This window comes from Peromyscus eremicus, chromosome 7 (genome assembly GCF_949786415.1).
Source record: "Peromyscus eremicus chromosome 7, PerEre_H2_v1, whole genome shotgun sequence".
In the NCBI taxonomy this organism is placed as follows: domain Eukaryota; kingdom Metazoa; phylum Chordata; class Mammalia; order Rodentia; family Cricetidae; genus Peromyscus; species Peromyscus eremicus.
The window spans coordinates 60820009-60836560 of record NC_081422.1 but is presented as its reverse complement, the minus strand read 5'-3'; the positions used below and the strand labels follow the sequence as shown (position 1 = coordinate 60836560).

At 47.5% G+C, this 16552-nt stretch overlaps 1 protein-coding gene across 1 annotated transcript in view; it reads right to left on the bottom strand.

The window, feature by feature from the left end:
* The window catches only part of LOC131915636 (death-associated protein kinase 2), a 102348-nt gene that overhangs the window by 10969 nt on the left and 74827 nt on the right, over positions 1–16552 (bottom strand). Inside the window, exon 4 of the mRNA XM_059269051.1 lies at positions 10190–10328. Within this exon, the coding sequence (XP_059125034.1) occupies positions 10190–10328 (139 nt within the window). The remainder of the gene's footprint in view (positions 1–10189; positions 10329–16552) is intronic.

Below are 16552 nucleotides of genomic sequence, written 5' to 3'. Positions count from 1 at the left end.
CACAGGCCTCTGGCAGAGCACCACCAGGACAACGATAATCACTTCCTTACATGTCCTGCCCACACTGCCCCAGGAGGGGCAAGTCGGGGGCTTTGCCTCTTACAGCCATCTCTGGCATCCAAGAGTGGCAAGCCTCATAGTAGGTGTTCAGTTATTGGTTACAAGTAAGCAAATGAATAAACGAACAGTTACCCAGTACTTCTCACACTGCCCATTTTCAGAGAATCAGTGCGGATAACGGCTAACAGCACAGGCCTTGGAATCTGGGCTCAGGCGCCATTCGGCCGTGAACAGCAGCCTGACACTGAGCAAGACACCTGACACTTCTCTCAGCTACAAATTCGGGATAATAACGAAAGCTACCTCTAGAGCAGAGGTTTCTCCACCTTCCTAATGCTGCAACCCTTTAATACAGTTCCTCATGGTGTGGTGACCTCCAACCATAAAAATTATTTTCATCACTACTTGACAACTGTAATTTTGCTACCATTATGAATCATAATATAGATATCTGTGTCTTCTGGTGGTCTTAGATGACCCCTGTGAAAGGATCGTTCAACCCCCAAAGGAGTCATGACCCACAAGTTGAGAATGGTTACTCTGGAGGCTTTCTAAGAGGGTCAAACATGATGCCCAAGGTGACCCATGGCCATTATCCTCAGCACTGTGACCATCTGGTTGATTCTCTCCCTCTTAGGATGAGGACATGATCATCTGCCATCTTTCCAGGTATCACTCAAGTCCTGCCTCTCCCAGGAGTCATCACCCGAATCTGCAGCCCAGCCCAGCCCTCTCCCCTCCCCAGGTCATCTCCACTGTGCCCAAGCATTCCGGGAGTAAGTCCCTTGTTGCTGTTATTGTTTGGATTTGCTTTTTGAGATAGGATCTCACTCTGTAGACGAAGCTAGCCTGGAACACTCAGTGATCCTGCCTCAGCCTGCTGCGCACTAAGAATGACAGGGATGAGCCACCGTGCTTGGCTTCCTGAAAATGAGTCTTGCTTCCCCCACTGCATTAATAAAGAGATAACACACGTTCCTAGTGCTCCTCAGAGCATCTAGCCAGCATGTATAATGTACAGAAAAATAACTCATAGCACTTGACCGTTTACGAGGCCCGCACACTCAGCTCACCTGATCTCCACCGTATGAGGCCAGTCCTGCCAGGATTCAGGCCACACAGATGAAGAAACCAAGGCAAAAGAGATCAAGGGTTTACCCGAGGTGTCTCTGCCAAGTAGGGGCTGGAGCTGAGGATACAGCCTGTGTGCTTCCTACTCCTAAGATGCCTCTCTTCCTCTAACTGATGCAACCATGTCCTTGGGATCACCCCAGCCTGCCGGCAGAGTGGGCATTTCCAGCTGGCTCTGGTGTCTCAGCCAGTGTGCCACCCCAGTTCCCTGCTTTTCCCAGAAGAGCCACTGCTGTGGCTTAGGGAAGGGCCTAACTCAGCTGCCCTTAGATTTGCCAAGCCACAGCCTCCACCCGCTCACCAGAAGAGGGGCCACCATGTGGCTCTGACCTCTTGTCCTCTGTTGAGAAAAGCAGGAAAGGTCACTGCCTATTCTATCTCTGCTCTGCTGGGGAGGAAGAGAGGTAAAGATTCACTACTGCTGTGGAGACCTGGTTGGTAGTCCTCTGACCTATGCCTTTAAAGTGCTGGGATAACAGGTCCACTACCACACCTGACTCTCTAACTCTACTAGAGGCCATGCAAGCTAGGACCACATGACAACCAGCACTCATTACGGGCTCTCTGTATTTATTCCTCAGCAGATCTGTGGAGCCACTAGATGAGGTCAGACTGGCTACTACCTCTGTCTAAGCAATGAAGAATCTGACCTGAGCGCTAATATTCTGAGTTCCATGCTGTTTGGGGGCCTCCTATGATTCAGGGGCCAGTTGCTTCTCAGAATTCCCTGGGGACCATATTAAGATGACCAGATTAATTAACTTCTACTCCAGGAGTGGGGCTCATAGTCAGTGTTGTAAAACAAGCTCTGCAAAGAATCACAGTGACTCTTTGTGAGTGAGTGCTCAGCATTTGTCACCAGGGGTGACTCTGGCATCAGACAGACACAGAATTGTGTTCTGTTTCCGACCTGTGCTGTGACCTTAGCAGGCCACTCCCTTACATGAGCTTTCGCTGGTTCATCAGCCAAATGAGAAAATTAATATGGCTAGGTTAGGTTTTTGTTTTGTTTTGTTGTTGTTGTTTGTTTGTTTGTTTGTTTGTTTTAAAGACAAGGCTTCTCTGTGTAGTCCTAGCTGTCCCGGAACTCTCTCTGTAAACCAGGCTGGCCTCAAACTCAGAGATCTGCCTGCCTCTGCTTCCTGAGTGCTGGGATTAAAGGTGTGCACCACCATCCCCATGACAGTTAAGGAGGCACAGTGAAGTCCTAGGAGCTTCCTAGTAACCTCTGTTTTCTATGGTGTAGCCTGCTGCATGGATAACATGAGAGACACATGCAGAGAACCAGAAAAGAACCTCATATGGTATCACCATTCCCCCCAGCTGTGCTCGGTGTCAAACCTGGGAACTCATGCACACAGAGCAAGCGTTCCCCCAGTGAACTCCATATCCCCAGTCCTATTACCATTGGTACATCACCATTCTTTTAATTTTACTTTTAACCTTCATATAATAAGTGCTCAATGAATGCCAGCTGTCACTATTACTCCATCACGGCTACCACCATAGCACTGAATTTGGCACTATCTTGCTCATGAGTACCTTTGTTTACCAGGTCTCAGAGAATTGGATAGGAATTTTGTGATTGCTAATATTTACCAAAAACTGAAACTTAAATAAATTGAGTTAAAAACTAGAAATAGTTAAGACTCATAATTTATCTTTTATAGAACTATAATTGAGTATTGTCTAGTCTATTTCAGTTACTCCCACTTTTGTATCTGTCTACCCCATGGCAGTAAGAGACAGCAGCATGCCACTGAAATTGGCCATGGTGCATATATTTACCACAAAAACTGAAACTACAAGTCAGCCCTCAACTCTTCTTCTCTCCTTCCTCCTCCTCCTCCCCCTCCTCTCTCTCTGCCCCCTCATCCTCTTCCTCCTTCTCCTTTTCTTCTTCTTCTTCTTAAATAGATTTGTTTATTTTATGGGCATTTGCCTGCTTGACTGTGTACCATGGCTTGCAGTGCCCACAGTGACCAGAAGAGGGCGAAGGGTCCCCTGGGACTGGAGTTAAAAATGGTCGTGAGTCACTATGTGGGTGCTGGGAAGCAAGCCGAGGTCCTCCAGAACAGTAGTCAGTGCTCTCAACTGCTAAGTCACCTCTCCATCCCAATCTATTGTCTTTTTAACTCTAGATTATTAAAAGTTATGAAAATTGCTTAATAATGCGATCAAACATAAGAGGATACCATGTCTATAGGAACTGCTTTGTGAACAGTACAGAAAATCAACTATACGTCTGATAGTCAAAAATTAATGTCTAAATTCAGTAGAAAAATTGCTCAGGTCATTTGCTAAATACGTAAATTTCCCTATGATTTGTCTCATTTTCACCTCACTGAACATAGACGGTATCAACTTACACTCCTGTCAAACTGTACTCATTTGTTGGCTACGACCATGTACAAGAGTCTGGCAAGAGCCAAGGGAATGCTATAAGTTACATGAAAATCAATCTGCTATCTGGGATTTACAATAAAAATTACATACTTATTCCATTTGTAAAGTGTGTGCCATAAACCTTCATATCAATAAAATTGACAGTATATGTACATATGTATTGTAATACGTGCATGTGTATAGTAATTGTGGATATACATACATTTCCCTAGAGAACTCAATGTCAGAAAAACACTCCTGCGTAGGGCCTAGTGTGGTGGCTCATCGATGTCATCCTAACCCTCAGAAGCAGAGGCAGAAGGACTGCTGGGAGTTTAAGGCTGTCCAATATGATACCCTGTCTCAGAAAGAGAGACAGAGAGTGAGAGAGAGAGGGGGGAAGGAGGAGGAGGAAGGAAGGAAGGGAGGGAGGGAGGGAGGGAGGGAGGGAGGGAGGGAGGGAGGGAGGGAGGGAAGAAACACCTAAAACCAAACCCAAACACACAAAAACAACACTGCAGAATCTCAGAAGAGCAGGCTAGTGCTGGAGTTTTCCAGACAAGGCAACTGAGGTATATATAATAAAGTTAGCCAAGTTATTCAAGGCCACACGACTAATGTGTAGCCAGCTTTAGTCCAGGTCTTCCTGCTTCTCCCACTCTCTTTAGCTGCGTCTAGAATCAAGAGTCTTCCATTCCTACTGAGATCTGCTGCAGCAGCATTGGGGCTCCTGGTAGGCTGCGATGGGACTTCAAAGAAACCATGTGAGTCTGGGCTCAGGTAGAGGGCTATACACAGCGGGGGGGGGGGGGGAGCCAGACACCTCTGAGCCCCCTAACATGCCAGGAAAGGAAATGGGCACAGGAGAGGGGACAACATTTTTGCTCAACTGAAAGATGGGGCACATGTTGGCCCTAGCAGACTGAAGAACAGTTCTTTCTCTCTCGGCATTCCTGTACCCATAACCCATGACCAGTTACTCACTCTCCAGTGCATGCACACTCGATACCAACTAGTAATGTCCAGTTTTTAAATGAGACTAAAATCTTAGAAAAAGAAAATGATATAACCAGATAGGAAACTAACCCTGTCAAGAATAAGATTAGAAGCCGTGGATGGTGGCACATGCTCGTCACTTGGGAGGCAGAGGCAGGAAGACCGAGTATATGTAGCCATTTTTGGTTATACAGCAAGTTTGAAGCCGGCCTGGCCTACATGAGACCCTGTCTCAGAAACACAAAACAAAGTGTGTAGCCCAGCCCAGAGCCTGGATTAACTGCATGAATAGCAAGTGCCACTCTGTCATCTGATACTTGTGTGGTCCTGGGCATGCTACTTAATCTCTCTGAATCTCAACTGTTTGGTGTGTAAAAACATGACATCACCTTCTGCTGCCATGAGGATCAAATGAGGAAAAAGGTGTAAGCATGCTGCATTCTAGAAAGTACTATGTCTTTAAAGTGTTAACCATTATCACCCTAAGGGAAGCTCGACCAGCAGTCTCTATTACACCATGACCATAAAGACAGCACTAAGGATGATTCTGGGCATAGAGGAGCTTGGAAGCTTAGATTTTGGGGGAGTCCTTGCTCTGGAGTTTACCCTCTTACTAGTGTTCATAATAATTAAAAGCCTCCTCAGAGTTTTGAGCTTCTGGATTACATAAAATTTTAGTCATTTCTCATGGTTTATTATTTTTGCTTAATATACCATCAGTCTGGGGCCCCTCCGTTTATTTCAGAGTTCTCAGGCTGGATTTGGTTGGTGGAAAGGCTCAGGGGAGAAACCGCACCAAGACCGCATATAAACGCCTTCTAGAAGTCGCTATTTGTACTGAGACCATGTACAAAGGTGAGGTTTCTAAGGCCTATTTCCTGGTGACCTGACCCATGGATAGCCTGGCTGATGGTCGCTGATACCAACAGGCCGTCGGCCACGTCCCTCCCAAGGGGAATACCTCTTACTCTTCCATTCTAGCCTACCAAATCTGTGTCCAGTTTACAATATGTGCCGAAATGATCTCCACTCTGCCCGAGGCAGAGAGCTCACTCCTTGGAAGTGGGCATGGTTAGTGAGGACCTATTAGGTTTTATTGCAGATGGCCTCTTCACCAAGACTCACCGCATCCATCTCCCCGAAGACATTAGGCTCCTGGAAGGCAGGGGCTGCGTCACACTGTTTAATTGCTTTCCCCCTGTGTTACAGTAGGTCCTCAATAAACGTGCATTCTGGTGAACTAGCTGCTAGGTGCTGAACATTCATGAGCACACTTGCTTGTCACTAAGGCATTCATTCATTTGCTCCTTCATTTGTTCAGCGCCCAGTGACTCTTACTATGCCAGGCACCACGCCACAGAAAGTGATTCATAAAGATCAGTGCTCCCAGAGAGCCTTGCACCTTGCCTGGGCAAAGCAGCAGAGCTGGCCCTGGTGATATGAGTGTGACCCAGATCTGAGGACCTGAGAGCAGGAGAACTGGCCCCACCCCTTGCTGCAGGCTGCAGTGGGTGAGCTAGCCGGGGCAGGGCTGGAGAGCTCGCCTGGGTAGTGACCATGAGGGAAAGCTGGCGGGCTGACCAACCCAGCTACCACCCAGGCCCAGAACCAGGGCTATGAGTGGGCCCACCCCATTATCCACCTCATCTATGAACTGTTAGAGCATGTGAAGGGGACGAACCTATAGCTCTAAAACGGCAAGATCTTTACGGCACAGGACAACAGCAGGAAATCCACGAGGAACCCCAGGGACAGCCCATTACTGGTGATATAGCAGAAACTAGAGGCCTCGAACCAGACCAATGACTCATTGCAATGAAGACTTGCAAGTAAAGATAAATGGACTAAAGGGTAAACTGTGTGACTCAAAGGGCCACACCACAGCTTCCAGGACAGGATTCTTCTTTGATTGGTTAGTTGGTTGGTTTTGTCTCATTGTTTTGTTTGGTTTTTTTGGTTTTTCTTTTAAATTTAGTTTTTATTTGGGGGAGAGGTTGCAAGGGTAGAGAGTGGATGTGAGGGGACGGGGAGATAGGTGGGATCAGAATGCGTGATGTGAAATCCACAGAGAATCAATGAAAGTTTAAAAATGAAAAGATCAATGCTCCCTGCAGAAGTTTGCACACTGGGAATAGAAGCAAAGGGGCTGGTTAATTCTCAGTTATACTTCTGTCAAATAGCAGGGGCTTTCCAGAGGAAAGCAAATTCCTGCTGGGGTCTTAGAGGAGGAGCAGGAAGGCCCTGGGAAGGGGAAAGGAAGCAGAGAGGCTGCAACACACACTCATGGTCTCTAGAACTTCCTGGAAGACGGGCCTGTGGGCATGATGTGGAGGATTATCTTCATGGTTGTTTTTTGTTGTTGTTTGAGACAGGGTTTCTCTGTGTAGTTTTGGTGCCTGTCCTGGATCTCACTCTATAGACCAAGCTGGCCTCGAACTCACAGAGATCCTCCTGGCTCTGCTGGGATTAAAGGCATGTGCCACAGCTGCTGGCTTATCTTCATGTTAATGGGCGTGGAAAGACCTCTATTTATCATGGATGGGACCCTTCCTGAAAAGGGGATCCAGGACCCTATAGCATGGAGAAAGTCAGCTAAGCATGAGCCTGGGTTCATTCCCTCTCTGCTTCCTGACTACCTGCAAAGCCCAGCTGCTTCAAGCTCCACTGCTCCGACTTCATGGTGGACTGGTCCCTTAGCTGTGAGCTGAAATAAACCCTTTCTCCCTTCAGTCGCTCCTAAGACAGCTTCCCAGGAGGTCATTCATATCACAAAGGCAGCCAGACAGCTGACCCTCCTCGGCCATGGCTCCTTCCAGCTGGAAAGAGGTAAGGGATGGAGCATGGAGATGGCATGGTGGCTGTGTCCTAGGGAGGCCAGGCTTTCTTCTTGAGGAGTAAAAGAACATGGGCAAGTCGGGGGAAACAGAAGCTCTTCACAGAAAAGGAAAACTAAGAGGAATATGTGAATTTTAGATGGTAGGAAGCAACATGGAACCAAGAAACCTCTTCTAGGCTACCAGCTGGCTGTATCCTGTGAAGATAGTGGAAAATTCCAGTCCAGTGGCACACAAAGCTACACTCTAGGTACGGGAGCTGTCTCCCAACCATGAGGAAAATCTGTTTGTGGTCCTGGTACACATCATTCCCCCAAGTTGCCTATCTGGACCTAGGCCAAGGTACCCATGAGAAGGGGGAATCAGAAAGTTCAGAGTCTGTATACCCCGAGGATGCATGGCCATGAGTGGGCTTAGCTTAGCAGCATGCTTACCCTATATGTACCAGGGTAAACTCAGGCTGTCTCTAGGCCATGGAAAATGTCCAGGCTGAGCCTGAGAGCTAGAAATAGCCCCATCAGCCACCCCACAACAAGAAGTCTCAGCTCTTGCAGAGCAGTGTAAGAACCGCATTACCAGGGTTTGTTTTCCTAGTCTAACAGAGCCCAAAACATTGTAATAGGAGTTGTGTTTTCTTTTCCACTCTTCTGGGAAGAGAGATAACAATAACAGCATGCAACACACATCTGTATGCATCACTTCACACTGCTTCCCTCTTCTGTCAGCTCTGCCAGGTAGGTGGTACTCTCTGCAACAGGGCTGAAAAACCAAGGTTCAGGTGCCTTCCGGGGTATGGCGGAATGAGGTATAAAGTCCGACATGGCCGACTCCAACCCAGGCTCCCCTTCCCCACAGCAAATCCTCCCACTTCTATCAGCCTCCAGAGAAAAGACAAGAGGAGCCCATTTGGAGGCAGTGTCCAGGAGCCAGTAAAGACCCAAGAAAATAAGTTAAGTGCGCATGGTGCTACTAGGAAAGAGACACAGAAGCAATCCAGGTAGACCATTACCTGCCTGCTGTATCACCTCCCCGCTGTTCAAAAGCTTGCCCAGTCCCACCCTCCGCTGGGCCCCGATTTTTATTTTTATTTGGTGACAACTGAGGGGACTCTGTAAGACATCTTCAGGAGAAGTAATTCAAAACACTGTGACAACTGGCATCAGGAGGGGGACCATGCTAGAATAAGAACTGGGACATGGGAACTGAACCCGCCCCCTGGGATGGCTGCCGTAAGACTGTGTGCATGTCACATTCTCTCTGGGTCAGTTCCTCAAACCAGAACTTGGTGTCAGTGTAGATGTGGCCTCACCCTAACCTTCACATGAAACTAGGCACCTAAGCAATTCTGAGGTTGACCCCTGAATTACTGCATACCTCATGTAATCACTGCCGGGCCCCCAGCTGCCCAGCCGGCTCCATTCCATCCATCTTCCCAGCCAGAAGGAAGCCAGCTGAAATAGATGCCTGCTAACCTGGCCCCCTTCACCTCTCTGCGTAAAGGGCAAGGGGCAAAGGGTAAAGGGCACCTCCTCAGCTCACCGTGGGTGTCTCTCAACTCCTCCTGCCCTCTTCCCAGGCTCTTCCCCAGTTGTGAACACACTTCCTTTTCCTGTGTTTCATTGAATGCATTGTGCTGTTACTGTGATCATGGACACCTGGACACACGATCCTTTCCCTCTGTCGATTCTTTAGAAAATTCAAGTGCCAGGTTTTCCAGGCATTCCTCTCTGATCACTTCAGGATCAGTCAGAGGTCTGCCCTTCAGTCTCACCAGCTCCCCGGTGCTTCCCTCTGTCACACTCTTAGAATGATTATCTTTTTTATCTGTTTCCTGCATCAATCTCCTCAAGAGGAGGAGCGAAGCCCAGTACACAAAAGAGCACGAGGCTTTCTGCAGAGAGGACTGATTAGACAGGCAGGTGTGGTGGTGCATCCGAATAAGCCCAGCACACGGGAAGCAGGGGCAGGAGAATCAAGAGTTCAAGGCCAGCCTGGGCTACATAAGACCATGACTCAAAAGCAAATAAAGAAGTCATGACAACTAACAGTGGATGTGTTCTCCCAGAAACAGGAGTCTGCACGTGAGTTGAGGGACTTCCATGAGTCAGCTCCCTGCAGAGACCCATCAGTGCATGTTCCAGAGCTCACTCAGAGAGTCAATCCCTCTGCCTCGGCCACAGTCATACTCTACGCAGTTCTATGCGGTCACGATGAACTTTCCCGACCCTGAACACCAGTTACCACAAATGATCAGTGGGCCCTGGAAGCAATCTTATGGCTGTTTGGGGTGAGGCAGGAGCAGGCAGCCAATGGTCCTTGGGCTCCAAGATCTATAATCTCTGGTGAGGAGACAGAAGGCCACGCTGTGCTGGGTCTAGAGTGTCAGCCAAGCTCAGCAATTCTGCAAATCCTGCTTGTCCGGCCCACTCATGACTTAGCTCTTCCTTGTCAATCAGTTTCCTCTTGTGAAATGGGTTTTGCTTCAAGTTTCTCCTGGCTGGCTTTGTTTTGTTTTTAACTACGCCTCATCTACTCTCTGGAAGAGATACAGTGTTTCTAGTTGATCAAAGGGCATCTTTTGTCAGCCCCCATGGGCTGAAAGGAAAAGTGAACCGAGGTGGATCCTTCTAACAGGCTATTCACCACCACCCTCCACCGGGTGCCCCCAAGGTCAGGATTTGGGGTTGAAGGTGATGAGTGGGCCTGTGACCCTTCCTATGGATGACAAGGGGACAGGGTCCCTTCTTCCTAAACACTTCTTTTGTTTTATTCCCCTTACTGACCTTGAGATCAAAGTGGGCGATTTTCTTTGTGTGAAGGTAGTTCACCCCGTCCAGGATCTGCTTAATGAAGCTGGTGGCCTCCTCCTCACTTAATGACTCCTTCTGGGCCAGGAAATCGAACAGTTCTCCTCCGGACACCCTGGAAGACACCGGCGGGGAGGGCCAGGCCCAGTTAGTTTTTCATGTCATGAGGCCTGGGTGATGGGTGCAGGGCCTACACCTGCCTAAGATTCTCTGGAAAATAGAATCCCCCTTGCCCTGCCTGGAGCTAGCCTGGGTCTAAACGGCATCAAATATTGGCTTTGCTTCTGTATGCTTTCTGTTGAACCTCAGAGTCAAGAATCACTATCAGCGTGTTCCCAGAAAGACCTCTGCTAGTGCTCTAGGCCCAGGTCCCTCATTACTCCGGATATTACCCTTTCCCTGTAAAGAGCAGGCTGTGCCCTGCCCTGAATTACATCTTAGATAGAGCAGCAGTTCATCCTCAGCCCCTCCATTTTGGGTATTAATGCCTTATAAGGTACAATGACGTGGCGTCTAGCTAGTGAGTTAGTTGGTGAGGTTGGGGCATGCATGCCATGGCATGCAGGCGGAAGTCAGAGGACAACTTGCTGGCGGCAGTCCTCTACTTCCAACTGTGTTTGTTCCAGGGATTGAACTTGGGCTGTCAGTCTTGGCAGCAAGCCCCTTTACCTGCTGAACCATCTTCCCAGCCCCTGACTTGGTATCTTGTTTGTCCATATGAACAAATACCCTTTCCCGGTACACCCAGAAGGCAGACAGTGGTGAGTGAATTATCTGTGTTAATAAAAATTATCTCAAGAGTTCATTGCACCCATCAGACCAATGAATGACACACTCCCCTCACCCCAGATTTATGAATGGAGGAACCACAGACTGCAGCATGGCACACCATCCCACCACAGTCATGGACCCCTCCAATGTGCCTTTGCCCTGTAGATCACCAAGTAACAAATTCTAACTGTCCTGGACTCAAGTAAGCATGACTTCCCCTGCTCTGGGACTGCCACTTGGAAGCTCTCCAGACCTAGTGTCTGATCTCTGGGAGTATTTTGTTTGTACTGACCCTTTACACGTCATTCTGGATGTGTGTATGTTTGTGTACACATGCATGTAGGAGCAAGAGGTTGATGTCAAGTGTCTGTCTCAAGTGCTCTCTGCCTTATATTTTAGGACAAGGCCTCTCTCTGGTTCAGTGAGAGCTCATGGATTCAGCTAGACTTGATTCCAGCAAGCTGTTCTCATCTCTTCTTCCCCAGTGATTAGAGATGTGGAGCTTCTATGTGGGAGCTGTGGATTCGAACCTGATCTTCATGATTATGCAGCAAGCATGTTACTCACTGAGCCAGGCCCACAGTCCTGGCATAGCTCTGCACTGTCTTTTAAAATCCTACAGTTTAGCCAGGCTTGGTTGGGGGCACATACCTTTAATCCCAGAACTTAGGAGATGGAGGCAGGCAGACCTCTGCGTGTTCCAAGACAGCCAGAGCTACAGAGAAGGATCCTATGGATCCTATAGAGCATGTTTTTCTTGGCTTAGCTCTTCTGTAACTTACAAATATTGTGTGAAGTGTGGTGTGTGTAATAATTAAAATTACACACCCCCAGTCCGTCTCAAGGACTTGAAGGACAAGAGCAGGAGGAGGATTGTCCCCAACGTGAGGCCAGCCCAGTCTATACAGCCACTTCCAGCCTAGCCAGGGATACAGAGTAAGACTCTAACTCAAAAAGGACAAAAACGAAATGAAGCAAAGGTAAACTGGGATGAGATAAAGACCTTGCAATTGCTGAGGTCATAACTGGTAGGTCTGGGCTAGCAGTCACTCAGACTTCTTCCTGTCTCTACCCTAACAGCCACCATAAAAGAGACAACAGGTGCCCTGCCACGGCTGTCTGGGAGCCTAGGATCCTCACTTCCCAAGAGAAGCTTTATAATCAGGGGCTGCCAGCAGCACAACCCATATGACAGACACACATAGTAACCAAAGGACCAAATCTTTGCCCTTCCCCTTCCACCCGGGAATCGGTGGCAGCCTGGTCGCAAGCATGTACGATGGGCTACTTCTCAACTATGTAGTATGGGATCACTCTGTCCCCTCTGGGACCTACAGAAGAGATCACTTAGCCCTGGGGGCCCAAACTCTCTTCAAAACCCTTGGCATGTCTACCTGTCTATCTATGGCACTAATAATTCTTCCAATAATTCTCCTACCCAAAAGGACAGTCTGCCCCAGTGTTTCCCTTGGTACTGGGAAACTTTGTTTTCTAAACAGCCCTGGCTGTCCTGGAACTCTCTCTGTAGACCAGGCTGGCTTCAAACTCACAAAGATCCTCCTGCCTCTGCCTCCCCAGTGCTGGGATTAAAGGCATGCACCACGATTCCCCGTTTAGATCCAGGTTCTTTAAGAGGTTGGTTGGCTCTCAGACTAACTCCTGCCCCTTGACTACAGGATATCCAGGTACCTGTGTTTCCCATGAACCCCAGAAACCTTTCATTTATCCAGGAAGACCACTATCTAAGAAGCAAGTTCTCCCCAGACAAGTCTCCTGGTGTCTTGCTCTTGAATCTCCCAGCCTTGAGAAGTCTAAGAAATAAACTTCTGTTTTGATAAGCCACCCAGTTTATGGTATTTTGTTATATAGCTAATTGAAGAACCTAACACAGGACGTTTGTATTGAGTGGGGTGATAACTGACCAACCAACCAACAAACACACACTAAAAATATGGAGGTGGCTTCAGAAGTAAGAGGCCCTGAGGCCAGAGGAGTTATAAAATGCCTGCTGGAATAAGTTTCAATGTCATCAATAAACTGCAGGGAATGGTTCTGTGGAGGGGAGGGCAGAGAATAAGAGGAGGGGAGTGTCAACACCCTGAAAGCATCAGAGTGGTTCTGAACAGAATCCTGATAAATACAGAGGGCACCACCGTTCTGATGAGGACTGCACCTGGAACTGAGGACACAGCATCAGTCGATAAAACAGAGACCATTCTTTACTGAAACAGCAGAGAAATTTCACTGAATTTGTGTTGTTTTAACTTCAACACAGTGTCTGCGCCTTAATCTACTGCTATCTCAGTCAGCAACTGCAACTCTGAAGTCAAGGCCTGCTTCTCTGGCAGCAACCTGGCCTCTCAGGCCGCAGTCTAGTGACAATTCTGCTCCTGCATGCACAGGCTCTGTCGCTGCTGTTAAAAGTAGCTTTAACTAAATCTCTATCGTTCTAATTAGGAATAAGACTCGAGAGTCAAGCCGGGCGGTGGTGGCGCACGCCTTTAATCCCAGCACTCGGGAGACAGAGCCAGGAGGATCTCTGCGAGTTCGAGGCCAGCCTGAGCTACCAAGTGAGTTCCAGGAAAGGTGCAAAGCTACACAGAGAAACCCTGTCTCAAAAAAACAAACAAACAAAAACCCCACAAAACCTCGAGATTCAAAGGCTGGGGTGACAACCTGTGAGCTCTGAAAGGCTTAGTAGCTACTAGCTAATTTTCTCTCCTTCCTGGCATCAATGGACGACCCCCTGCTTCCGCTTGGCCAAACCAGAAAAAGCTGCGCCACTCCAAATCCCTCTCTTCTACTTCCTGTGTCTCTCTATCTCTCCCGGATGCCCTCTAAGGCTCTATGATTACTTTCTGTCAGCTAGTTGCTAATGAAGCCTCCTGACCCAAGGTTAATTTTATTTAATTAACGCAAATGCAAACTTGGGGCTCACAGTGTGATCGAATATGCCCCAACAAATTTTGTTTATGTGCTAGTATCTATGGAAGGTCGAATTGTGAGTGATAAGATTGGACATCTAGCTGAGAAAATGTCTAGGCACCGTGCTGGATTACATGGTCTGGTTCCTCTTGACACAGTGAAATGTAAAGGAAGAGGATAATTTTTTTAAAATGTAGTATGTATGCATGTGTGTCTGTCTGTGTGTGTCTATGTGTGCGTACTTTTGTGTGTGTGTGTGTGTGTGTGTGTGTGTGTATGTGTGTGTGTGTGTGTGTGTGTGTGTGTACAACTTGCAGGTGGTGGTTCCCACCACATGGGTCCCAGGGATCAAACTCAGGTCATCAGGCTTGGTGGCAGGCACCCTTACTCACTGAGCAATCTCACTGGCCCAAAGAGCAGTATTTAAAAATAGAATTATTAGTTAGAATAAATAGGAAAACATAAAAGTTGGAAGTTTTTTCCAGACTGTTCCTACTGGGAAGAAAAAAAATGAGAAAAATCTGTGGAGGAGGGAACACAGGTGTGCCTGAGGCTTGCTTGATAAGGAGATTTACATGGATCGCCTATCCCTAGGGAGGCCAGGTGTTATTCATCCAGACAATGCAGGAGATTAGTCAGCTGTATAAAGGGCCTATTGTCCAAGACAATGAGATAATGATTTCAAGTCATCTTAGACTTCACGGAGGGAAAGAGCTCCACTCCCATGAGAAGGCCACATTCAGGGCCCGGAGGACAGAACCCTCTCAAGGGAAGAGTCCCACCACTGCCCAGCACTGGTTCATACGGAGGCCTTTGCTTCCAGAACTCTAACACCATGCACATCAGTCACACCAGGTGTGGCTCCCACCGGCTCCTGACAATTGCTCTGTGCCAAGCAAAGCTGTGGGGGTGTGGCTACTTCCACCTGGATTTCAAAGGATGCCTCAGAGTTTGGTGGCCCCTGGAAAGAGAACTGTGGTGTGGGTGGAGGCCAATGCAGAGCGTGCTCACTACAGTAATACCCAGCAGGCCATGGGAATGGGGTTCCCCGGAGACTCCAGACCAGTAGGCCCACAGGTGTGTGAACCATTCTAGTCTGGAAGAGCCACAGTCAGGCGACTCCAACCTGTGAGGGCTATGGTGTGGGCTGCTCCCAGCAAAGACAGGGGCAGGGTTACTCAAAGCTGTTATGCAGGATCTGTGGGTGCCCTAGTCGGCCTGAAAGACAAAATAGTATGGCCAAAATGATTCTAAAGCTGTGAGGTCTTGCTGACTCAAGACCTGTCACTCATTTTTTCCTTTCCTAATTTGCTCCTTTGGGATAGAAAGATCTATACTGTGCCTACCACACACTGAATTTTAAAACCACAATGCTTGTGTGATGCTCCCATTTCCACTAATTGACCTCAGAACGAATCACCCACCCATAACTGACTTAGAGGTGCTCTCCCAGACATTGGCTTTTGTTTGTTTGCTTGTTTTCTTTTTTTAAGAAGGGGTCTTGCTTTGTAGCTCTGGCTGGCCTAGAACTCACTCTGTAGACTAGGTTGGTTTCAAGCTCATAAATATCTATCTACCTGCCTCTGCCTCCCGAGTGCTGAGACTAAAGGCCACCATGCCTGGCGCGTCATCGGGGTTTAAATTCTAATGCTGAAATCAGTTAAGACTTTTCCAGCCTCTTAGGATAGTATAGACATATTTTACATGAGAGGATGACGTTAATTTGGGGGTAAGGGGGGTGAATGTCACAGTCTGAACAGGACTGAAACAGACGACAAAGAGGAATAAATGCTAGCCCTGCCTGGCTGTGACCTGGTGTCTCCTAAAAAAGAGCAGATTGGGCAAAATGGCCCCTAGAGCTTCCTGTCTTTGCTTTTCATGAAATGTGCCTTCTTCATGCGCTCAAGATAATCTAGACATGGTCCTTAACTTACACATAATACTTCATAAAATAATATGTAAAAAACTACAGGACTGGCCCTTTCCAGCGTTTTCCACACCTCCATAAGAGTGCAGGGGAATGCCGGCCTGCGGACAAGTGCTCGATTTGTTCAAGCCGCCTCGCTAGCCCTCTCTATGGAGTCTGCTCAATGATATTTGGCCACTAAACATGTGTGGCTACTGAGCACTTGAAATATGGCTAATGTGGCTAAGGAACTGAATTTTTTATCTAATTTAATTTTAACACAAAAACTGATGCAGAATAAAATTTCTTCACTAAGCACAAGTTTACTGTTTAGATAGAACTGCTGTGCACTTTAACCAGTCAGTGCATTACCTACAAGTGGATCTGCACTCTAAATGTCAAATCCACATCAGCTTATGTAGACTTAGAATTTATATATATATATATATATATATATATATATATATATATATATATTACTCAATAACTTCACACTGGCTACATAATAAAGTCAGTATGTGTTGGGCTCAATAAAATTAGTTCACCTATTACTTTTTATTTATTTAATGTGGCTACTGGAAAATTTAGAACTACACATGGTCAATATTCAATTCTATTGGACTGGATAAAAAAGAGAAAGCGAGCTATGCGCTGACATTCTCTGATTTGTGGCTAAGGTTGCAACCTGACCAGCGTGCCTTTCCTGCCGTGACGGACTACACCCTCAAAAAAGGAGC